The sequence below is a fragment of the Convolutriloba macropyga genome, chromosome 4 (genome assembly GCF_964194025.1).
Source record: "Convolutriloba macropyga chromosome 4, txConMacr16.3, whole genome shotgun sequence".
NCBI lineage: Eukaryota > Metazoa > Xenacoelomorpha > Acoela > Convolutidae > Convolutriloba > Convolutriloba macropyga.
In genome coordinates this window covers 52,988,460-53,014,946 of record NC_134471.1, presented here as the reverse complement: position 1 = coordinate 53,014,946, position 26,487 = coordinate 52,988,460, and the positions used below count along the sequence as shown (strand labels likewise).

The 26,487-nt window shown below is 34.4% G+C and overlaps 2 protein-coding genes across 2 annotated transcripts in view; both read right to left on the bottom strand.

The window, feature by feature from the left end:
• Positions 1–7,047: 7,047 nt before the first annotated feature.
• The window catches only part of LOC142337746 (protein mono-ADP-ribosyltransferase PARP3-like), a 48,516-nt gene continuing 29,076 nt past the window's right edge, over positions 7,048–26,487 (bottom strand). Inside the window, 2 exon segments of the mRNA XM_075387230.1 lie at positions 7,048–7,879; positions 14,431–14,628. Of these exon segments, the coding sequence (XP_075243345.1) occupies positions 7,789–7,879; positions 14,431–14,628 (289 nt within the window). The 3' untranslated portion in view covers positions 7,048–7,788.
• LOC142337745 (uncharacterized) lies at positions 22,954–26,356 on the bottom strand. The gene is made up of 2 exons (XM_075387229.1): positions 24,563–26,356; positions 22,954–24,375 (listed from the first exon to the last, which is right to left on the bottom strand). The coding sequence occupies exons 1-2, from the start codon at positions 25,144–25,146 to the stop codon at positions 23,064–23,066; spliced, it is 1,896 nt and encodes a 631-aa protein (XP_075243344.1). The 5' UTR covers positions 25,147–26,356; the 3' UTR covers positions 22,954–23,063.

Below are 26,487 nucleotides of genomic sequence, written 5' to 3'. Positions count from 1 at the left end.
GTTCTTCGCTGCAAGTTTTTGACTTACTTTTCTGTCGATTGTTTTGTCGTTGAAGAATACGAACGGGTTTCTAGGATGATAGCCTTCCAATAGTGTCATAGAAGTACTGTTGTGGCTTGCGTTGTATTTTCTCTTTGCTAGCAAAACAAAGAGGTTGATGCTCAGATAATTTTGAATGGGTAAAGTTGGTTTGTGCTTGTGGTTTGGTTAATTTCTCGAATTCGGTAGTTTTGAAAGAAATTGTAAAGTTCTGAGTCTTTTGTAATACGGATCCGTTTGATATCGGTTTGATTGTCTTCTTGTGCGATAAAATAAAGGCTAATTCCGGTGTTTGTTTTTCTAATGATTCCAAGGCTGTAGGTTTTTCCGTTAATGGCTAATTCCATGAGTTGGAAATTTTTCTTTCTTTTTAACAGAAGTAAGCGTTCAACATCTCTGTCGCCATATGATAACTCTCTTCTTAATTTGCTTCTGCCTTTTCTATCTTTTTAGAGACGGCTGTGTAGGTGCTAGTGCCAAGTGCTATATTGTATGAAGACGAGTTATCGTTGCAAAATCCTTTCTAATAAAGGCTTTTAATTGCAAGTTTTTGCTAAGTGCTATTCGGAGCGCGGGTTCGGTAAAAACGCTCATTTTCTGCTACAAGTTTTCAATTCAAGTAATTTAGTAAGCAACTGAACTAAACTGAGCAGAATCGTCTGTCTGAATTTCAAGATAATAAAATGCGTGCTGTATGAATTTACAAAAGTCTTTTTCAACCAATCAAAATTTAGCATCGTCATAGATATACATAATACCATTTTGGCTCGGGAAAAAATGTTATGTATACCGCAAGAACTTCATAGTTCGTGCGGTCTTTAATCCACGCCTATGCTTGATAAAAATGGAAACAGCAGATTAACCAACCAAAAGGCAATTAGCAAAACCTTTATAAACCTATCATGAACAGAAAGACAAGGAAATTTACTGAAAGAGACGAACACGAGCTCTTGCCGGAAAACTGTCTGAATAACCTGAAAACCAATTTCATGAGAATGAGTTTTATAGCTTGCTTAGAAAAGAAGAGTTCGCTTTAAAAATGGCATGTAAAAAATTACAAAAGTCCGCCGAGGCTACTGTTACAGTAAACCATTGAAGCAGCGCATCAGTCGAAGCATTCGAAAGAAGCATCCATAATGTTGGATGCATTGCAGTTTAAATTGAAATCAAAGCTTGCGTAAAAATTGTTAAAAATTAAATGGCAGTGATAAATCCAAAATCGAATGCTCTTCAGGCACGAAAAAATCAATGTGAATAGTAAAAAAAGTTAATTAATTAAATGTATATTACTTTTTTTTTCTAAATTGGAGTGAATATCAGCTTGCATTTATTGAGCAAGCTAAAATTTATTTTGCTCCTACTGGTGTGATGAATAGCGTATAAATCGACCAAATTCTCCTTCTCTTATGAAGCCTTCGACAAGAACTTCAATTATAATATGCGATATGAAGCTAGCTGTATTTGATCTGAGTGCTCATAATTTTGCCAACCATTGCCGACAAATAACTACTAGATTTTAGGACTGTAAAATAAGTGATTGATCAGAGGGACAACATTTGAAGATTAGGTACTTCGCAATTTGAGGATGGCAGTTTCATTGTGTGCTTAAGTTGGCTGTTATCAGCCTTATTTGCAATTAGCAATGCTGAGCGCTCGTTTAATTGAAAGAATTACTTTTCAAACATGTTTCTGTAGTGTATCTAATTTTTACAGAATACATTGAAAACAAAATTTTTATAAAATTACGGATATTGGTGGCAGACTAAATCAGCGCTAAGTCAGTCTGGAGACATTCTGTTTATTAAAATTGCCAGTTTTCTGTTCATGTCACAGTTTACATAGTCCAGCATTTAGTAAAACTTACTGCACGAAAAATGATAACTTATGTATAAATGGTGTGTACACTACTATAGTAATTACCAGCTTTAAAACTACCAAAGTATGACATTACCCTGCTTTGATTTCATTTTGCGGTTCGAAAAAATTTCGGACCGTACAGGTTACAAGTAATCCAGCATATTCCATGACCGCATTACAAACTAATTGACGAAAATTTGCACTTAAAGAAATCTTAAAAATTCTGGAGATGTAATGCTTCAAAACCGAATTGAATTTTCACTCATTAAATGTGCTGGCTCAGCGCTGAAATGCGCTGAGACACAAGCCATGGACTGCTTCTAAAATCTTACAATTTTTTAAAAACTAAATTCTTCGTTTTTAGCTTGACATCCCATTCGCAGTTTCTTAAGGTTTTTTTTGTAAATCAGAACAAAGTCTCCTAGAATAGTAAATTTGTTTTGTGCATAAGTTAATTTGGAAATACTTTTGCTAAACTATACTGTTTCGCTGAATAATTTGAATCTTTAAGATGCAACCAAAGGTATAAATTATTAAGCGTTCACAATAAGTAAAAGTTTATACCGAGTTATTTAGTTTACAACATCCAATATAGAATTGACTTAATTTAGACCATTGATAATGTCGTACACAATCACTATTGTGTACTCGATTTGCAATCCAAAGCACTGTCACATTTTGTCGTGCTTTCTTGCGCGGCGAGCGCACTTAAAACATTTTTGTTGTAATTGAATTTGCTTAGCAATGGCCTATCGCTCACTTATCTGCTTTACTCGATAACTAAATACGACTGTCAGATAATAAGTTAAATTGAGCAATTGATCGCAAGATGCAAATTGAGAAAAGTGAAATTTAACTGAAAATGGATCGGTAAAAGTCACAACACACAAGAACAATAATTTTCCTGATGCGGGAAAGAGGGCAACAGACTAACACATGAATGATTGTGGGCATTAGGTGAAATTAAGATGATTTCTACTACAAGTCTTTCCTGATTAGGTACAATCAAAAAATAAGTATATCGTATAGGAATTTTACAGCACCAAATTAAAATGACTATGTACGACATCTCCCCCTTTTTAAGAAAATTAAAAATTGCACGATTGAAAAATTTTCATTAATAATATTGGCAATATATTAGTACTTATTCACCGGTTATATAAATAGCAACAAAATATTTACCCGTTATGATATCTAGTGATAAATAATAATGTACCAAGTTCAAATTTTTCAAGTTTTATTGGAATTCTTCCTCGTTGATAAAAAAAGTCATCATTGGGGTTTTGATCTGATTCCGATTGCGGGGGTCAGTTGGCGACACTTCTCCGACAACCGGCGAGGGATATGGGTTAAAAATGGTTTCTTCCTGAGCTGCGGTAGTTGCGATTGTTTGTACAACTGAAATTTGTACTTACTTGACATCACCAACTCTTCTGCAACAGATTGGTTGGACAGGAATTGGTCGACTTGCCAGACGATTCGTCATTATCAAAGCCAAAAAAAATTGTTTAGCTGGTGACACACACGAGAAAAATTGTTTTGTAGACCACAATTGTTACACAAATTGCCCTTGGCATTACATTTATCTCTATGATTCGCTGACCATGTGAGGCCACAGTTTCGACACCGTTGATTCGATTGTCGACTTGGTGTTTGAAAATTTGGTAGTTGATTTGAGTTACAAAATTGACGTTGTGGTCTTATGGCGTTCACTTGCAAGGCGGCTGACTATTGGAGATTTGTAGTTGGTTCCACTGGCCAAGTTCTAAATTAACGGCCAAACGTAATAATTGGACAGGCTCGACAGTTTCCATCAGAAGTTCTTTCTGAATTCAAGAGTCCTGCATGTTCGCAATAAAGAGGACTCTTAATAATGTATCTTCTTGGATTCCAAGTTTACAATTTTCAGATAGTTCCTTTAATTTTCCAACGAATTGTTCAATAGACTCCTCTATTGATTGCTTTGTTGTGAGTAGCAAGTACCTCTTGAAAGTAAGGTTGCGTGGGCGAATGAAAGTGTCCTTCATGATTTTCCAGAGCTCCACAGTCGTCAACGTATCCATCTTGAGGTGCAGGTTTCAGCTGCATATGATTATTCTCCCTTCTGTTCCAAGACTGAGGTACAACATAGAAACTGCTTTGCGGCCTGCTTTATTCCATTGCTTGTCACCACACATAACTCCTGTTTCTATTTGTCTTTGGCAGCGATTTTCCTAATTCATTTTCAGATATGCGTTTCTAGCTAATCGTTCGCGTTCCGATTGGGCAGAAGATCCAGGTTTTTGCGCTCTTGTTGATCAGCTCTAGAGGGAATTGAACATCCTCGGGTTTGGGGTCAAGCTAGATGTCCAAAGAAATGTTATAAGAGAGTCAATTTTGTCTGTATTTGCAATTTCTCCCACTTTAAAGCAGGGTCTGATCTGGGTTTTTCCCAAAAAAGCCTGATGCCAAGTGGGGTGCACTTTTGAGTTGCTGACTGCGCCAAGTTGTACACAATCATAATTTTGTACTCGATTTGCAATCCAAATCATTATCAGATTTTCTGTGGTGCTATTTTGCGCGGCGAGTGCACTTAGCAGAATTTTGTAATTGAATTCGCTTAGCGAATTACCTATCTTTAACTTACCTGCTCTACTCGACAAGTAAAAACGATTGTCTTATAATAACTTGATTTGTGCAACTGCTAAATGCTAAGTGAGAAGAGTGAAAGTTAACTGAAAATGGGTCAGTAAAAGTCACAACACACAGGAAGCATAAATTTCGCGATGCGGAAAAGAGGGCAACAGACTAACATATGAATGACTGAAGGTGTCAAGTGAATTTAATATGACTTCTACTACATGTCCTTCAAAATTAGGTGCAATAGATAAATAAGTACATTGGATAGAAATTTTGCTGCACTAGATTAAAATGACTATGTACAACAGATATAAATTTTTGCATGTGATCAATATAGTAACAATTTGGCGAATGTGTTTTAAATAGATAGATTATCATCTCTTACAACTGATTTCCAAAATCACATAACTTCATCAAAGCTCATTTAAGAGATTATTAAAACAGGTTTTAGTTTGTTCATTTTTCCACTTTTACATAACGTTTTCGAAAAGGAGAAATATTGTTTATGAATTGAAGTGGTGTCGCTTGCTTCGAGATTTTGTTTAAAGTAAATAGTAATATTTCTGTTTCCTATTGATGTTAATTTCCTCTCCTTACCCAGCAGAAAACATTAAGCCTCCTTTTGAGAACTTGAGTAAGGTGCAAAGCAAATCAAGTGGTTGCAACGCACGAATACAAAGAAAACAAGTGAAGGAGCAAACGAATTGGAAGTAAATCTTTTCGGCTAATTGGTGAGAACTCCCAAAAACAACAACACCACTGAGAATCGTTGAAGGCCGACAAGGTCTGTTGTTGAAAACTAAAAGTTAAAAATATAACTAAGTCAAAAAGAAGTTCAAAAAAAGTAAAACAAAAAGTGCTAGAAAAAGTTATTACGGCAGCCTGCTGGGTCTTAAAGTCATTAGCATAATAAAAATTACAACTATTCCTTAGTAAAAAAAAATTTAAAAAAGTCAGAGAAAACGCTTGACTTCTAAATTGAGGAAAGCTCTTAAACATAACCGAGGGTATTGCTCTCAAACGACCGGCAAGCGGTTGGTTTCGTCAGTAGCTAGCTACGGTTTAGTTAGGCTAGCTTTAGCTTTATCGATGGAGAGTGAAGAGGCGCGGGGGGTGGTTGTAGGGGTGTATGGGGTCAACCTCTATGAACCGCCCTTCACACCATAAGTATAAGTCTCCAAATCTGTTTCTGTGGATCGCATGCTTGAAGACTAGTTAGCTAAAAAAGGCCCTAAGAGAACTTAATGGGCGCTACTCACTTATCCCATTTTTAAAATTGCTCAGGTGAAAAATCAGTCAGGCGAAAAATCGCATTAAAAAAGTCTAAAAGGACTAATATAATTGCTACAAATTTCGTTTGAGAGTAAAAAAAACACTAGCCGTAAAAATTCCGGAAGCAAATCACAAAAGGTGGGGGTGGTGGGTGATGCTGTGGGATCAATTTCTAAGAACGGCTCTTCACCCGGTATGTATAAGTCTCCAAATAGTTTCTGTGAATCGCATACTTGGATACCAGTGAATTGTACCAGAGTAAGGCTCTAAGAGCACTTAATGCCCGCTGGGCTTAACTTTTTTATCCCATTTTTGAGGACTAAAAGTCAAATGGGAGACTAAAAATGGTTCAAACGAAAAATCGCATAAAAAATAAAGACCAACAGGACTAATCTAATTGCAACAAACTTCGTTTGAGAGCAATTAAACATCCACAGCCAAGAAAAAGGAGAAACTTGACTTAAAACCACGTCAAACAATTTGCACGCGTACAAGAGAACTGCCCCATTCGTTTCAAAAATCAGCATTTCCATACAAAATTTCGGTTTGCAACGGAACAAGTTGATGCAAAAAGAATTTAGTTTATTAGACAAAAATTTTTAACATTAATTTTTATCAAAAAAAGACTTGTAAAAGTTTCAAAAAAGGGAGTATTGTTACTTATGATTGTCAGAGCTGAGGAACAATGCAGCATAACAGGATAATTAAAGAATTTAGAGTGCACCGCAGAATACTAACAAAACGCTAAGAACAAGGGAAAATGGTCCAAAAGTCTGATGCGAGGAACGAGATGAAGACAAAATCATAAAGTGTAGCAGAGCTACAATAGACCAAAGGTGGTTATTAGACAAAGATGGAACATAACAAATATTTTAGAACTTAATATATTAGAATCTTTAGAATATTCTTAGAATTTAGATTTTTTAAAATTTATGAAATTCGATTTTACGATTTTTTTTTTGAAAAACAGACATGTTTGCGATTTGGTGCAAAATTGCAAAAAGGTGGTAAAAAATTTGAGGTTTTCTTACAGCTATTCAGCTGCTGTTGCTGTTGTCGTTTATTATCTACTACCCTACAAAAAGAAGGACAAAATCCTACTAGCTCTTCTCCAAAAATTCCTTCCCACCACTTCATTTCGCGACCTGTTGAAAAAATATCTACTCGGCGGACAATCAAAAACTTTGAACTTTGCGTAAAAGGTCACACACACACAATTGCAATAGTTTCCCCTTGTCTTTCGGGACAAACCAAAACGAGAAGTATTTGATTGTTAATTTTTAACAATATTTAATTTTTCACACAACATAATTTTCTAAATATTCGGGAAACAGTGTCTCACTCATACATGAAAGGAGGAATTTAAGATAGTTTAAACAGTATATAATTTGAAACAGAATTTGGAATATCATTAGCAATTTAGTACACTGTGATACGTAGACTGTAAAAACTAGCACTTGTATATATTTTGTAGTTTCAATTTTTCAAAAAAAAAATGATAAATGGCTGTTTTTAATAATATAGTGTCTTTCTCCAATACACGACTGTGGGTCATCTTGCAGAATTAAGAATGAAATCAATTCTTCTGGTAGCAGCATATAGGACAAGATCATTGATTCGCATTTTGATACAAAAAAGTTTATTACAGAACTTATCTTTCAATTAATTCGGTTTTTAAATGACCTAGAAACAGCATAACTTTGTAGAGTATTTGTAGACTAGACTTCGATAAATGTGTGATACAATCATATGATAATATTTTCAGCACAACCTGTTCAGAAGTTAATTCCTTAGGAACATTTTTGAAAACTAAAAGGTAAAAATTATCGGTTGTAATAATACGGGTTAATTTCTTTTCAAAATAATGTTTATAGTTTTTCGACGTGAAATGAAGTTAGTGCATCAATAAAATTTGCTCTTTTTTACATTTTTTCATCGAAATTGAGAAGATCGGCTACCAATTTGAATTTGTTCAGCATCTGTTATCGACAGTTTTCTTGTTTAGTTGCAATCTAGTTCGCACAGGAACCGCATGCGCACTTGACTCTCTTTGTAGACTAAATACTCGCTCTGGCTGAAGCCGCTCGAATGTCTGAAACACAAAATGTCAGTGCAATAATGAATACGTCTATGCATATGACAAAGGTGGTTGATGACAATTTGACACACGTCACATTATGAAAAATCTTGGCAAATTTGGTCTGTGTTAAGAAAATTCAACTGTTACCAAGACAACGTTGCTTCTCAACGGTTTATCATACTCAGTTGTTTCAAAGTCTGAATCTGAAATTGTAGAGTCAATAAATATGCATTTGAAAGTGTCAACAGCTACCGACTGTTAAAGGTCCAAGCTCGTTTGCCGTAAAGAAGATCAATGAGGCGGCTTGTAACCCTGGTTGACTAAACTTACGTACAATAAAAGATACCATATATGGTACCTTAATAACCATAGAACGGAACATATATGGTCGTCCATCAAAGCCACAAAAAAACTGTTTATGTTCTTGGTATGATTATTGAGGCAGCACATATGATACTTTCTGTGATGCGTAAGTTTCCATATGAATATTGAACAAATATAGTTTTTTGAATGGCTTTGATGGACCATATATGGTCCCTTCTATGGTAACTTAGGTACCATATATAGTACCGTTCATGGTAAGTAAGGTACCATATATGGTACCTTTTATGGTTAGTAAGGTACCAAAAATGGTACCTTTTATGGCTAATAAGGTACCATATATGGTACATTTCATGGCAAGTAAGATAACATATATGGTACGTTTCATGGATAGTAAGGTACCATATATGGTACCTTTCATGACAAGTAAGGTACCAGATATGGTACCTTTCATGGTTTTAGAGTAAAAAAAATGCGTGGATGTTGAATTGGAAACAAGTACTTAGTTACAGTCATCACTATCTAATATAGCGAATAATTGTATGTACTAATAATATGAGGATATAAGCTAAGCATTAGCTCTTACTGCTCGAGCTATATCGCTAAGCATTTAGCCGCCGCGCACAGCTGAGCTTGTTGTTGTGCGCGGCTATTCCTCTGCAGCTGGGAGAAGCGTAAAACAGTAAAAGCGAACAGTCGGTTCTTTTTTTCTTTCTTAATTCTTTCATTCAAGCTGCATAGAAAACAAAACATTGATTGCGTCATATTTCTTGAAGCTCTATTAACCGTTGCTAAACAAGAAAACAATAGTGCTTGATTGTTTAGAATTCCGACAAAGTGCGCTTTAAGAAGTACAGTTTATATCCACCCTATTGCAATTTCCTCTTATTCTTTAAGTAAAAAGCATTGGAAATTTCAGTAGAAACCAAATGAAAGTTGAGTAATTTATTTTATTTCCTTGAACAATTACCCTTTGATTTATTTATTAAAGAGCATTTATCAATTACTGAGGAAGAAAGGCAACAACATGGATGGTGAAGTATCTTCCAGCGATTTTTCAAATACTGCAACAGGTATGAGTGGTGATACTGTTTTGACTAAAAAAGTTGATGAACTATCGAAAGTAGTGTCCGGATTAATAGACACGAACAAAAAACAGGAACAAAAAACTGTTGATCTCGAAAAAAACAGGTTGAAATAAACAACAGACTGAGAGCTCAGGAACGTTACACTAGCAAGGACTGTGTTATAATCTGCAATCCACCCTTTGACTCAAGAGACAGTCGAAATGTGTTGCGAAACACATTGAAATTTTTTGAAAATTTTCTGAATATCAAACTTGACGAAAACAGAATTAAAGCATGTCATATATTACCCGGCACAGCAGCAAATGGATGCCCAGAGTCAGTGATCTGCAAGTTTGTCTATTTTGACAAAAAAGATAGGGTTTTTGGTGCAAAGAGGAAACTTAAGAAAATCAAGAGTCCACTAAATAATCTTAATATATACATTAATGAAAGACTGCCTAAATATGAAGCAGAAATAAACAGTGAGGCGAAGAAAATGGGAATGATTACCTCAACAAAAATTTGTACAGTGTCAGTTATGGTTAAGAATCTGCAAAATGAAACATCCTTTAGAGCAGTAAATAACGTGGACGAATTGAATAAAATCCAAAATCCTGTCTTCCGGGAGAGTGGACGCAACAAGCGAAAATTTATGAAGGAAGTGGAAGAGCTCTCATGTGAAAAGGGTCAAGAGAGGTTTTCACCTGATAACAAGAGACCAATGAAAAAATGAACTCAATAGCGTAACTCCATACATTAACAGTGGAAACTTAAATTTTTTGTTCTGATTATTAAATAATCTTTTGTAGTAAATTTCATAATAACCCCACACAGTAGCAGTACTAAAATAATGAGACTTTAATGTTCCTACTCATTCGTTTTGCTCGCAATATTCGCAGCAAGATGGGATGGTAGTAAGTTTAAGGCATATGTCTTCTTTCATTTTAGACCTCTTATCTCATTGTCCTATTTCTCATTGTCCTATTTCTCATTGTCCTAGCAAGTTCTCATTTTCCTTTTAGCTCGCGATATTCGCAGCTGAATGGTAAGATGGTAAGATGAGAAAATTTTAGGGGTATACCTGTCGCCTTACGTAGAAAAATCAAACCCCTTCCTGCTTACAGTATGCGCAGCAAAGAGACAATTTAGATGGAAATTTTAAAATGTTTTAGTGTCAATATATGTCTAGCAATATCCGCAGACAAAGATGCCTTAGATGATTTGCATTTTTAGGTTTTTCATTAAAAGAATTTTTTTAGAATTAAAAAGTCAAAGTTTCCGATATCCGCAACTCTGAAATTAATTTAGGTTAGAAAAAGAAATAAACTCAGTTTTTTTTTGTGGAGGCCTGCGATATCCGCGGTCATTCACATTCATACATTCCTATTGATTTTTTTTTCTTCTTTTTTCTTTTTACTCTATTTTTTGTCCAAATTTACAAGTTTTGGATTTCTCTCTTTTTTAGGTTTGACAAAAATGCATTTGAAACCCTGATAGAAAATTAAAAATTGGTAATGTGTTCAAGGAAAAAAATTTTCAAAATGAGTGCAAACAAAATAATCTTGCAAAACATCAGATCAATCTACAAAAATTTGAACGAGTTTGAAGTGTTGATAAAACAACAGGAGAGTCAACCTTTAGCAATATGTTTGACGGAAACGTGGCTCAAGGACCAATCTAACACAAAGTGCATTAACCTTGATGGCTACCAGGAGATTGCTACAAGCAACCGAAATGCCTCTAAAGGAGGAGGGGTTGGGATCTTTGTAGGATTAGATTTACAACAAACAATTATTAAAAAGTTTGGCTGTACCAGTATTCAAATTTTAACTGTGAAAATCAACACAAAAAATGGCAAAAGTTTTTTATTAACAGTGATCTATATCAAACCAAATACAAGTATAAATGAAATATCGGAAACTTTGCAGATGTTTTTTGAAGAACTAACTCCGGAACCGGAACAGTTACACATTGTTTGCGGAGATTTTAACATTGACCATAGTAGCAATAACATCAAGCTTACAAAATTAAAAGACATTTTTAGTTCTTACAACTTAAGGAATATGTCTAACGTTGGGTATACTAGAGAAAGCGGAAAGTCGAGAACTAATATTGACGTAGTTTACTGCTCGAAGACAGTAGAAATTGAAATCATCAAGTCAGCTGTAACGGATCACTATACTGTCCAAATCGTGTTCTCTGACTACGTGGAAAAGACTGTACCACTGAAAAACAAAGTTTACAGGGATTGGACGGCTCTTGAAAACCACTTAATTTTAGAAAAAATGGTTTTTAAAATAAGAGACAAATTAAGCAGACTTATGTCGCACTTTTTTGCTTTGGATTGTGATCTTGCTTTTGAAAAGTTTCAAGAGGCTATCATTGAGGAAGTTGACAATTACATTCCATTGAAAAAATCAAAACCTTCTCAGCAACCAAATTGGATTGACAACAGTATAAAAAATTTAGCAGCAAAAAAACAGAGCTTATTCCAGATGTTCTTGAGACACAAAAATAATAAAAACAAGGAGAAGTTCAATAAAATCAGGAATAAGCTGAGAAAGAAAATAAAAGAAAACAAAAGAATCTATTATCAGAAAATGTTGCACAGAAACGCACAAAAGAATTCCAGTAGCTTTTTTAATACAATGAGAACATTGAGTGGAAATACGCGAAAAGAACAAGAAGAGTTGTCAGAGAAACAGGTTGAAGGTTTCAACATTTACTTCACAACTATCGGAAAAATTTTATCGAATAAATTAATTGATCCTGGAAAAAACGGAAGACAAAAAAGAACTTTAAACAGCATGTTTTTGACCTCAGCAAATGAAGCCGAAATATCACTAGTCATTAAAAAATTAAAAAATAATTATAGCACTGATTGTGACGGTCTCAACAACTTTATACTTAAAAAAATAGAATATGCTATAGTTCCTACATTGACGTTTCTAGTCAATAAGTGTTTCGAAAAAGGAACTTTACCAAAATGTTTGAAAAAAGCAGTAGTAATTCCTATACATAAGTGCGGGAATGCTTATGAAGCTCAGAACTACAGGCCAATTAGTTTATTACCAACGATTGGAAAAATACTAGAAAAATTACTCTGTGATCGAATGACCGCATTCCTCGAGAAATACGATTTGCTTAATAAAAATCAATTTGGGTTCCGACAAAAAAGAGGGACTACTGATGCATTAGTTAATTTCCTCGAGGGAATCAGAGAAGACTGGGAAAATGGATTTAAAGAAGTGAAGGCTGTCTTCATAGATCTGAAGAAAGCATTTGATACAGTTGAACAAAATTTGCTCCTTGAAAAGCTAGAAAACATAGGAATGAGATGACCTGTACATAAATTACTGAAATCATATCTGAGTGACAGACAACGATGTGTCAAATCGGTTGAGTTTAGGTCGGAATTCTTACCAATTGAATATGGAGTGCCGCAAGGCTCGGTGCTAGGACCACTGCTCTTTCTAGTTTATATAAATGATATTCAGGAGTTCTGCGGTGACTCAACTGCAATTTTGTTTGCTGATGACGCTATTTTGAAGCAAAATGTGTATTCAAGTAAAGAAAAATTTGAGAAGTCATTAGAATCTGTAGCCGACAATTTTTTGCAAAACAAACTGACACTCAATTTAGAAAAAACGCATCTTGTGAATTTGAATGCAATCAGAAAATCTTCTCAACAAGAGATAATTTTGCAGAATGATGCGATCTGTCAAAAAACGTCTTTAAAATACTTAGGAGTACATATTGACGAAAAACTTAATTTTAATCGCCATATCCTCGAATTATGTGCGAAACTGTCCAAATTTTCTGGATTGTTTTATAAATTGAGATCAATTTTAACAACTGCACAGCTTCTTGTAACATATAAAGTTTACGTACAACCAATACTAAATTATGGTGTTTTAGACTACGGAATCAGTAGCAAGACAACACTTCAGCCTCTAGAAGCAAAAGTAAAACAAATTGCCAGAATCTTTTTTAAAAAGAGAAAAACGGAATCAACACTGCAAAATCGAGAAAAGTATAAAATGCATTCGATCAAAGATTTGCACATTTTTGAACTGTTTAAAAAACAAACAGAGATACGTAGATCAGAATGCGAAATAAATAGTCTAAAATTGCTTATAACAAAGAAAGGAATAGAGTCAGTTGAGTTAAAAAGAACATCATCCCGTCAGTTAAAAAGTACAAACGCGGTTAGTGGACTTAGCCCTAAACGACTAGGAGTAAGAATAAGAAAATTGTTAAATTTTATATTAAAATTTAACCCCAATTTCATTTCAGAAGTACAAATCTTGAGTAAAAAAGAATTGAAACGTTATCAGTATAGTTTTAGAGACAATTACATTAGCAAAAACGAACAAATAGTTTCGTTAATATATTGAGCCGATCATTTCAAATCCTTAGCATCTTTAGCATCTGACAATCTGTCTTTTAAAGTTTCTTAGTACTGCTACTGGCATCACTTGACGAGGACCATCGGACCTTTTGATGACCTATCAAGTAAGTGGCGGTTCTGTGCGGCCTAGTTTGTACAGCAATGCCAACTTACTTGAAAACAATTTATTATATTATTATTAATCGCCAACCAATGGATTGTATCCTCGCAGAATTGGAAAAAGTGCTTCTAGTACAAATTAACTGCTTTTTATAGTGATGGATTATACTTTTTGCCAGGTGGCATAGTCTGATTGGTTAATTCACTATGTCGACATAGGCTAAGGCAATAGCACAGTAGGATTGCATCAGATAGCACTAAAAATTATTGAGTTTGGTATTTTATGTAGTACTGCTACAATGGTAAGTAAGGTGCCATATATGGTTCCTTTTATAGTTAGTAAGGGACCATATTTGGTACCTTTTACGGTTAGTAAGGTACCATATATGGTACCTTTCATGGTGAGTAAGGTACCATATATGGTACCTTTCATAAGACAAATTTTCGCTTTATTATCTTTCCGGAAATATTTGGCACTTCGGCCACATTCCGAAGTCCTCGTTCAAAGTTACTTATGATCATATCATCATTAACGCGCTGGGTTCTGTATGGTCTGGAAGGGCCTGATAATCAGGATTTTATAGCCAGGACCTCGATTTGGGTTACAATTACGGGAGCTAAAAAGTTTTCACGAATAAGCAGGAACTCCTGACAAATTTACGTACCCGCCACTCTTTGGTTTCCCTAATGGCACAATGACGTCATAGTCTCCAAGCTTGATCTTCTGATCAGCCTTTGGGTCTGGCTCCGTAACTCCCTTGGCCAGAATGCTGTCGTATCCAGGAGGGGCCGCAACCAGGCTTCCGTCTCCCTGGAATATTTCCTTCTGCTTCCCGAGCGCCACCTCGTTCAGAAACATGAACCTGAACATTAATAGAAATATTATTTCTATTCTGCTCTGGCACACGTGCTATTTTTTACATAGTATGTTGCTAAATAACAACATAGTATGTAGGTCTTCAATTTAAAGCAACTAAAGTCAGTTCTAGAGAGAGGAAGAGATGAAAATTCATTCTGAGAGTGGTAAGTCATACGTGACCAATAATTTATCCATTCGCATGAACAAAAACAACATAGCAGGAAAATTGAAAAACTAAAAATTACTATATCTGATACCTGAGAGCAGACCAGTTGAACAATGAAAGCCAAAGTCTCAAAAAAATTTAAAAAAATTATTGACGCCGTTAAAATTCTTGAAGCTAAAATCCTGAAGGCCAAATTTTATCAATTTTATTATACCTATTCCTCCTAGCACACAATTTGTAAAAAGATTTCCCCTCTAAACCTTTAAGTAACATGGTTTTATGCCCTAAAATAATTCATAGGCCTCTAAATTTAAAAAAAATCTCAAAAACGGAAAAATTCAAATATTTTTGAAAAAAATTTTAAAGCTATTAAAAAGCTGCTAAAGTTTGAGATATTTATCACTTCAAAACGTTTTAACTGGAAACGAGTAACGCGTCTGCAAGCCCTAAAAAGGTTTTATTCGCATCAATAGATCAAAAACTTTAAATTATTTGAAAGATTGATTTTTTTTCAAATTTGCCCAAATCCTTGATCTAATTATCTTTAAAAAATTTTGAATGTCTCATGAGTCTGTTCAATAACTCATCTATAAGCCATAAAAGCTTCCCTGGTCTTTAAATGTAAGAAATTCAAAAAATCCCCCAAAAATTTTTTTTAATTGAAAATTAAAAACAGAAAATCTTTGGAAAAGTGGCTAAAATACTTGATAATAATATCTGCAATACCAATTTGTTGTCTCTGTAAACTACCAAATTACCCATTTCCAAGCCGTAAAAAAATTCCTTGGCCTCTGTAGGAGGAAACATGCAACAAAAAATAACAATATGAAAAGACTGAAGAAGTTAGCAAATTTTAATAAAATGTTGCTAGAATTCATGATACTAATATCTTCAAAACCAATTGTCTCTATGTAATAACCGGTTACCTATTCTTATTCCCTGAAAAATTTTTATTAGACCATATACGTCAATACATTCAAAAAATGACAATATTTTTGTTCAAGAAAAGATAAAAACTGCAAAATTTTAAAAGGTTGCTAAATTTCGTAATAACAATATATTCATAACCAAACAGTCGTCTCCAGTAAGTCTTTTTGTGCCATATAAAAATTTCATTAACTCCTAAAGATCAAGGAACTAAAATTTCACAAAAACATAAAAATACTGCAATTATAAGTCGCTAGTTTTACTGATATTAATACCCTCAGAATCATTTCACTGTCCTAAAAAATTGTTTAGTTAACAAGCGTTTAGCCAAAAAAAAGGTTTCAATGACCCATAAAAGTAGAAAGTCTAAAAAAATGACAAAGTTTTCAAAAATTTGAAAGGATTGCAAAACTCACAATAGCTTGGGTTTTAGTTTGTATTAACAAAAATATAGCACAAAAAACAGAGAAGAAAAAACTTATGAGTTCAAAAAAATCTTTTTAATTTTTAACAAAAAGTTTTAAAAATGATAAAAAAACTTGTGAAATTGAACAATTTTGTGCACAAAAACTACAAAAACTGACATTGCCACCTTAAACTTAAGCCTTCCGAGCGGATTCAACACTCTAAGCATTTGAAAGTTTCCTTAAGCCAACTGAAGGCTTTTAAAGAAACTTAATGTCCACTGATCATTACCCGTTTCTCCCATTTTGGTAGCTTAAAGTCATAGAAAACTTTTTGAACACATCTAACAAAAAAGATAGAGAACCATTCTAATCCAAATGTTTTGGATTGTATAAACAAAACAGAAAACCATTACATTTCAAATTCTTTTGGAATTTCAAAAATCGCACAAATACAAGTGAGAAAAATGCGTGAACAAAAGTTGATTGAAAGTGAGGGTGAAGTCAAATGGTCGCAAAAAATCTTGACGACGAAATCAAAAACAGCATAGCAGGGCAGTTTCTTTCACAATTAAAAGAATTTTTGTTAACAAAGCAAAGGTTTTGGACCTCAAATGGACAATAAATTGATCGGTTAAGCCATTCAGAAACTAAATCATATCCAAAAACAGAAAAAAACAGTCAAAAATCATCAATATCAGAATGACGCATGTGCACAAAAATCCACTAGCGAGAAAGCGAATTTTTGTTCATACACCGTTTACTCCCTCAATTTTTAATTCAAAGCACACACACAAAAAGAAATTGACAACGCAAGATCACTCACTTTTTCCCTCTGCCTCCTGTTTGGGGATGACCAAAATCATCACTTCATTTTAACTTCAAAGATCATGAAAACGGATGAACAGGTCATAAAATAATCATAACCAGAAGAATTCCGAAACAAATCTATTGAAGTAGTCTTCGGCGAATAAATAAACTATAAAATCAAGAGTGTCTCCTGACAGAACGCCTCACGCCAGAAAAAATAACAATGTTAGTTAACCGAATAGAAATTAGTACTCATCCTAACCTTTATTTTAAATTCAGATAGTGAAAATTCACATATTAGAAACGTTGTCATATGCCATTAAAGCTAATGTTCTGCACAAACAAAAATTAGTAAAAACAAAATTAGCTCACAAATATCCGTTCTTTTTTTATAAAAAGAAAAACTCTAATAAATTGCAAACGTTGAATCCAAAAACTCAATTGTTTTTGTCTATTTTCTAAAGACCATAAGTACCATAAGATAAGTTTCTTACCATAAGAGCATAAATCGAATTGCAACAGACATGGCCTACAACTAAAATGGCTCCAACTCAGTTACAATGGATTCAATAAAGCATGAAAATAATCCAAAAAATTCGAAAATATTTTCAAAAATAGCATAATTGAAAAACAAACGTTCAAGATAGCACTAAACTACCTTTATTTGCCAATAAGCTTCAAAACGCTGTCAAAGCAACCTCAATTTTGTTACAAGAGTCTAAAACAACCTCCTAGACACCAAGAAATAAAAAAAACTGAAAAACAACAACATATCCAAAAAGCGGCACTTGAATACAAAATTTTACTCGTCTGAGCAAAAGATTTTCTGCACCTATATTTCTTGCTTTGTTTCAGAAGAAGAAGTTGATAAAAAACTATTCTGTCTGAATTCTCCTTCTTTATTTATCAAAAATTTTCAAAACATTATCAAAAGAATCCTAACAAAACCATTGGCATAGTCCATTCAAACTTATTAACCAAAAAATTAAAAGTAAATATACACTGCTTGAAAAAAAGCGAAAGTGATCAAAAATTGTTGCTCGCTTAGAAAAATATTTTATACCTGATTTTCTCACACAAAACACCTCTCTATTTTCTCCACTCTCCAGTTTTGTTCAATATTAAAGCCACTCCAAATTTTTTACGTGTTTCATTTCCTGCTTCAAAATTCAATCCCAAAAATTTATTTAAAAAAGAAACTTCCCCAGTACTCCTCTGCAAGTTGTAGAAAGACAACGCCCCAGTAAAATTCTGATTCTTTGAATTGTTATAGCAGGGCAAGTCCCGACTGATAATGCAATTAATTGAACAAACTAGAGACTTGACTATCGGCCTCATGAACAAAGTACAATTAAAGAAACATAAAATAAAGAAAAAATTACAAATATCTGAACAAAAAATTTCAATTTTTTGTAGAAGAAGTGGATTTGTCGGGACAGTTAGGCTAAATAAAAATTTCTCAAAAAAACACTCACACTATGCGACTTCAGCCAGCAAACAATACCTTCGCAGAAAAAAACATTTGAGTGAAAAATTAGAGGGAGGACATTATCTCAAAGTAGGTGGCGTCCAACTCCGTGAAAGGCACTACTAAAAATCGAGCTCTTAAGCAACTATCGAAATATTTATCCTCACAAAGCATATGTTACTGTTTATTAAATAAATTTTTTTTAAAAAAACACGTAACACAAGTAACATAAAAAGCAGCCAACAAAGAAAAATCATATTTTGTAAACGAATGATGTGCAAGTCAATAAAACTATTGGACAGATATAATGGAATCATTGAATTGATTCCATTTTGTCGAATTAGAAAGTTGGTGATATCTGTCCTTAATGAGACTAATTAACAGTACAAAGTCAAGCATGAGGAAGCTTGTGCACATCTCAAAAGATCACAAATTTTGACAGCAAACATTCACAATGTAAAAACTATAAGCCACAACCTTTGGTCTTTTTTTGAATGTTGTCTCGAATGAAGGCTGAGATCTGTGTTTAATGCGTCGAAATTAAAACAAAATAAAGTGTAACAAATATGACACAGCTGAAAAAATCACTGGCGAGTAACAGCGCTTCGGCATCGTTGTCAACTGCGGTATTAGATTAATTCTAACTATAGCAATAACTAACAAACAAATATAGTTGTTAGCTAATTATTGCTGAAATAATAGTTATTCAGACACCGCGGTAAATTCATCAACGATGTGGGGTTGATTAGAGCCACTTTTTGGCCTCTCTTTCGTTAGATCAGATATGTTGGGTCTGCTCGAGCTGAACAGCCAATTTTTGGTGCGATTTTTTTTAAAAATTTGAGGTACACAATAATTATATTGTCTCACAAGAGGCCGCTACGAAGTCTTTTTCGTCCAATCAGACACTCGCTTGGTTAAAAATGTTTTTTTTTAAAGGACAATCGGCCTATTTTTTTTAGCTCTTGTCCCAATGTTTGGATTTTTGTTTCTCCAATTTTTTGTCAATTTAATTTAACATAATTTTAAAATTCACCTGGCTGAAATTTAAAATAAGTCAAACCCGAAACCCTTTTGGGTAGCAAATCTCGAAGCCTGCGTTACTCAAAGTGTTTCAACTTAGCTTTTGGTTATAGATTTGTCCACCCATTGTATATCGAATATCTCTTGAAGAAAAATTTTTTTCGAAATGATGAGTTTTGTTCTTGTCTTACCAGCTTTGGCTCAAATGGAACGGTTCTTGAAAATATTGCGGGAAAAATACATCCCTCAAAGCAAAAATTTCTCCGTCTCTACTTCAGAAAAATATCTTACAAATGAACCCTGCAAAAATGCATATGCGAAGATAAAATTCGACAAACTGATCGCTCGGTATTTTGTTTATGTGCTTTCATTGTAATTAGTTGCTGGAAATGTTAGGCAAAATCTAGCAAATATTTACACTTGGGCTCTCAGGTTAAAACTAAAGCAGTTGGATAAAGTTTGGCCAATAAAAATATCAAGTATTGGCTGTTATTTTTCTAAATGAAAAATGAAATGAGGTTTGTTGATATGATATAAAACTTATTTGGCGCAACGAATTTAAACCTAATTCGTTTGATCTCTGTAAAGTGCAGGGTAAGAGTTTTGACGCGTTATTATCTTCAAAAGTTTACGCTGCAAAATTCATGTTTTTATGTATATTAAATTTATCCATTAATCACTGTTTCCACTATATTTGTATCGTGTCATTTAGACAAAAAAGAAGTAAAACGTTTTTGATAAATATTCCGTAAATTACTGATTGCGGAAGACAAATTGAAGAATTTAAAGCTCAGAAAATAAATTGATTGGACATTTTTTGTCCAATTTGATTTGAAAGTTCTATTTGTATATTTGAATGTTCTCTTTGAATAAGGTGGAACACCTGCTAATTGTTGTAATTATAAAGCCTAGCAAGTTAAGAGAGTAGCTCTCGGAGCTTATTTTAACTGGTTTTCAAACCATCAGAAATGACATACTTCACATTAAATAGGAAAATAAAAAGGACTGTACAGCGTCACTAAAATGCAAAACAAGATGTTATTAGCGCTTATTATAAAGCACCATATACACCAATACAAGTAAAAGACACTCAACCAAAATTGGATGGAATGCTCTCAATTGATTGGCCAGGGCTTGGTTTTCGGTAAATGGCCAAACTGAACATATCTTTACTGCGAGCGGCGGGGTGAAAAAGTTGAGGCAGGGAGAGAGAGAGAGAGAGAGAGAGAGAGAGAGAGAGAGAGAGAGAGAAAGAGAGAGAGAGAGTGAGAGAGAGAGAGAGAAAGAGAGGAAGAGAGAGAGAGAGAGAGAGAGAGAGAGAGAGAGAGAGAGAGAGAGAGAGAGGGGTGAAACTGGGTCTATATCATAAACATTAAGAGTATTCGCTATAAACTGACTGCTTCGGGTAACATTATTCATTCAACCCTCAATTACAACCTTATGAGACCTGTCGGCAATTTACGGCTACCTAAAGAACAAAAACAGGCAAAAACAGCAGATTCAAGAAAAAAATGAGGGATAATAGTGTCGAGGGCATTAAAAAACAAACTTTTCACTAAAAACTTTTCTATTTTCATCTATTTTTTTACAGCAAAGGGATTCCTTTTTTAAATCAGTATAACTTCAACGAAAACAACAAATTTGAACAAATACATTAGAACAACGAAATTTTTGAGAAAACTCGTAGTATCAACGCCATTAAATACATTAGCTTTAAACGGAAGCCAGTAATGATGCTAAGTTAAGCATCGATGGGACATCAAGTGTGTTTGTCAGTCATATTTCATCTATAAGACAGTACAAGAAGTTATTGACGATGAAAACAGCAAAAAAGACAGGCAAAACCAAAAAAACTCAATAGAACAGTGCCAGAAGAAAGTGTCGAAGCAATTTAAATCATAAGCTCTTCTCTGAAACTTTATCTATGATCAGTTGAACGTCTTCCCTGAACCAATGGAACTATCAGTAATAGGATAAAGTAATAAGTTTTCGAAAAATCCAAAAATAAGAAAGAGTACCCGGAAATTAATAAAAAAAAATATGAAAACTCGTGGCATTTAAGTTTTAAAACTACTAAGTAGAAGACAAATCCGCTGACCTGATTTTTTTTTGGCTGCAGTAGAAAAAAATGAATCCTGTTAGTACTTAGACTGACTAACAGTTCACGAAAAATAAAGAGGTATAGGATTGGTTAATGTTCAAAAGAAAAAAATTTCGAAAAATTGTTTTTAAAGTCTTAACAGCCATTAAACTCAAAAGATTTTAACGGAAGTCAATAACTACCCTCAGATACAACCTGATAGGATGAAAAGGATGTTTGTCATCCATAGATAATCAATAAGTCTTATGGCTACGAAAACAACAATAAAAACAGGCAAAACCAAAATTCAGTAGAAAAGTGCGAGAGAAAGTTTCGAAGCAAACTAAACCAATAGCTTTTGTCTGAAAACTTTATCTGTGAATTACTGAACGTCTTCTCTAAGGCAATGGGAGCTATCAAAATTTGGATATTGTGATAAGATTTCAAAAGTAACCAATAACACGAAAATATCCCAAAATTTTTCCAAAATTTTTGAAATCTTGTGTCATTGAAGTCATATAACCAACAGTTAGAAGACAAAAGATTAAATGTGGTAGCATTAGGAAGTAGGAAAGTGCTGTCATCACTGAGACTGGCTTACAGTTCACGATAATAAGTTTATGATTGGTTAATGTTCAAAATTTTTAAAAATTTTTTTTAAAGTCTTAACAGCCGTTAGCTGTCCATTCAAAGCACTAGATACGTTCACTTAGTGCTCATTACGGAACATATTTTAATGTTAGTCGATGAGTCTATACCACAGGACTGCAAAAAATTAGTAAAACCTCAAAAAGAAATACAAAATTTCGTTTAAAATTACGAAAACTCGGAGTTGACGTCAAAAAAAACATGAGCAATTACTTGAAAACAATTTTTTTTGTTCATTGGGCTTCAGTTGACTGTCAAGGAGGTTTCTCAATAACGGAACCACGATATGCAAGACCAGAACTAGTTTTTTATTGCCTTTTGTCTATAAGGAACAAAAAATAGGTTCATTTTTTGGCGCCAAATTTAATTTCGAAATACTATTTTTATAGAAAATATCTAAATTTCAAAAACTACACTAAAAGTGAACTAATATCCCGTGTTCACACAAAATTTCAATCCTCGATAATTCCTCGAAAAACAACGAAAATCAAAAAAATTTTCTGTTTTGAATTCTACGCTGGGCCAGCTATTTAATGATACCACTCACATGTCTCTGCGATGAATATATCGATCGGCCAAAATTGTCTGAACAAAAAACCCATTTGAGTATATAGTTCCTCCCCCCACAAGTGGGGTCGGAACAATAAGGGAAAAGGTCACTACGACCAAATCGTTTTTCACTAATTTAGTCGAAGCAACCTCAACCCCCCACTCCTCATTATATATTGGTGTGCAACAATATCATATAATGCTCTAATATATAATAATTATTTCTTTGAAGATAATGTTTCAGGTGAAAAGGATTATATTTCATTTAAACAATAAACTTGTTGATATCATATTACGAAAATATTATTTTTGTTACAAATCTACGCAACACTCAACAATGCTGGCTTAGATACCTCTGCTGTCGTTATTGAGTGACTGAGTCTAACATTATATTCCCGAGAGCATTTCGTCGCTTATTCCATTTGCAATTATCTTGAGAAAACTTTTTGCATTCTGACAGCCATTCAGAAGATACTTCTGCAGATGAAAACTTAATAGACGTAGTCTCCGAAGTTTCAATTTGAGTTGCATCAAGTATAAGTGGCCGTTCCGAGCTCACAAAAAAGCAGCATTCATGAATATTCAGTTTGCGAATTGTCATAAAATCATTATTTGCTATTTCTTTCAGAACCAGCAAATAAATCTCTTTCTCGCTACCGTGTACATACATATCCGAGTAGTTGCTAAGCATGACTAGCATCGCAACGTACTTTCTATGACGCTTTGTCATTTTTTGTTTCAATGACACTCGTTCGAACCCGACAAAGTCGGCCATTAGCAAGGTCGTATTTTCAATTTCCGATTCCATTTCACGACTTGCCAGTTTTGGCCAGTCAACGATGCTGTCCTTAGAGTCAAATTTGACCACGTTTGGTTTTGTTGTAAATGATTTCTCATATGCTGGAAAGCTGATATTTTTAGTTCTTATTCGCTTGAGGTAGAAGTTTATCTTGGCAATCGCCCGTTTAATATTCATCCAATCAGAATGGATTCTGGGAGTCACTTTGCGAATGCATTCAAGCAACACCGGGTAGCGAATTATCCGCTGAAGGGGTTTCAAAAGCCAAAGCTTGATGTCCGGACCCGAATTGAAAGCTGTAACTTGTTCCTGGCAATTAGAAAGGAAAGACTTAACAGTTGGTTTCTGAATTTCAACTTGATGGAACTCGTCAACTTTTTGATTAACAGTATTACAGAATGCTTCATATGATAAAAACATTGAGTATGATTCGTTGAAATAGCGGCCAATTTCCAGGCTCTGGTATGATTGATCACCACTTTGCAGAGCTTTCCAAATTTCTTCGCGGAACATCGACAGAAAGTTAGCGTTGTGTCGAATAATTTCGACTAAGTTTCCGAAAATGTTGTGGTGTTCAGGTCCGGTGATCAAACCAGCTTTCAACATCCGGTCACTGACTTCTCGTTGTAAGCATCTGATTTCTTCACCATAAGCTATTTCTTCTCGAACTAGTTCGATTATAAGTTCGCGTCTTTGTCTGCGATTATGAGCACATGTTTGGCAAATATTGACTGTGCTTTGCTTTTGTTTGTATGTTGGGCTCGAGTCGCCCAGAATTTGTTCACAGTCTTGACAGAGGATAATATATTTGTTTGTGGAATTGAGTTTGGGCTCGCTGTGTACGATTGAGCTGCCTGATCGTGAAATGACTGGTGATCTAGAATGAAGATCATTTGTTAAAGAAAAATTGTTGCTAATTGTTGGCTTAATCTGATTATTTATCAACTCTTTTTTCTGTTTTTGTAGTTTGAAAGGTTACCAAGTGTTCTACAGTGCAAACCCAGTTCAGCGAAACTCCTTTCCAAATGTGACATAGCTATGATACTGAAAAGTCGCTAACGTACCTGTAAGTTGACAGCTTGGATTCGTATAGAGATGGGGTTTGACAAACAGCTCCCAGAAACTGTATCCCAGGCGCTGGACTTGTCAATTGTTGAGGGCTAACTGAAAATGGAAAGAGATCTGGTTTGGGCATTTCAGGAATCGAGTACTTCTTCACGTCAGGCGAAGACTGAATTTGCGCCTCAAAATTTCTGGATGAATTCCTTCGAATTTGCGACTTGATGATGGTCGGTTTCAAATCGGATTCCAGAGCTTCGGTGTTAGAACCCAGATTGCGTAATTTATTGGTCAACACGGCACCCGAACTATTTGACATATGTGCTTCAGGGTTTGAGTTGAAAGGTTCTTTTCGCAGTCGAGGTCTTACTCGAGCCTCTGGTTTTCGAATCGAGTTATCGCTTGTTCGCGACAGACCAACAGGGGGCTTGATACGGTCAAAATTGCGAACAGAATTGTTCTTGCCTACCACAATGCTACTGTCGGATGCTAACATGTTCTCAGAACGTTTTCCCGACGGAGAGCTCCCCAAATGTCTTGAGAATCGTGATTTGTTCATAACTGGACTGCTAGCTATAACTTTGTTCATTATGCTATTAATTATTTTGTAGATTTGTGAATGACTTATCGTAAATGTGTATTTGTGTATTTATTGATGGCTCTGCTCATAAAACAATTAATACGCTTTTCAAATCAATAATGTTTTGAGATTTAAATTGTTGATCTAAACTGAAGTTTTCTGTCATCAACCAACAGGCAAACCTCATTAAATTTAATTGCATTTAAATGCACTGTGTGTGCAAACTAAAACAGATTTGCTAATCTAAAAAGTTTGAACAAGTAGAGACTTTCCTCGCTCAAGTTTTAACTGAGAGCTCGTTGTTTAGAAAGTTTGACAAGCCATCATTTCAACTTTCAATCAAAAATAATTATTATTCCAAACAATAGAACACAGATTGAGGAACTGCACGTTAGAGCCAAGCTGAATGTGCATATCGTGTCATAAAAGATGACTGCTATTCGAAAAGTTCAACAGTCATTGAAAACGCCATTAAATCATTTTGAGTGGCATGCTATCTCAAAAGATAGTGTAATTCACATGCGGATTAATGTGTCTATTATTTGTGTTGGTGGTTGTTTGAAACTTTTGACAAATCAATTGAGCGTTAAACAGTCGTGAACAAAGCTGCGTGGTGCATTTTGTCATAAAGTGAATTATCATAATTGGAGAGGGCTTCGATTTAATTAAAATTTGGCACAAGATGATTTGATGCAATTGGCACTGATCATTCACAGGCTTGAGTTGCTAATCATGTTAGAGACAAAACTGGTATGTTAGTTAATTATTACTTAGAATAGAAGGAAAATTTTGCATTTTAGCTGTAAGAAATTTAGCAACGGGCAAAAACAAGAACAATTGACATGAAAATAAACCAACTAGCGTCGGATAAATTGCTCTCAAACGACAGGTGTGGCAATTTAATTCAAGGGCTATAGCCTACACAATTTTTTCTTTATGGGTGCAAAAAATAGGATTAGTGAGGAATTCGACCCAGTGCTCTCCGGAATTATTGAAAACATCATCAACCACTCGGCTATCTAACCAATGTGTTTTCCTTTCTTACAATTACCTTTATTTTAGCAGCAAGCTTTTTTGGGCGTCACAGCAATAGAATTTACTCAATTAAGAACACAAGCGTGAAAAACTAATTTGAGAAGTCAAAGAATGCTCTAAATCAAAAGAGCAAAAACTGTCGAGCAAAAATTTGGCATAAAAAGACACGTTTGCAACAATTGCCTCAAATTTTGATCTCAAGCAGATTAAAAATTTGCAATTAAGTAGAGCTTCAGCATAACTGCTAGCCCGCGTTGACCTCAAATCTCAAAAGTTATAAAATTAAAACTTCTAATTATGGCGTCTCGGAAAAGT

Coding starts and splice junctions, on each gene's coding strand:
- LOC142337745 (XM_075387229.1), bottom strand. CDS start 25,146: ATGAACAAAGTTATAGCTAGCAGTCCAGTTATGAACAAATCACGATTC. Junction 24,376..24,562: donor TCCAAGCTGTCAACTTACAG/GTACGTTAGCGA, acceptor TCTTCATTCTAG/ATCACCAGTCATTTCACGAT.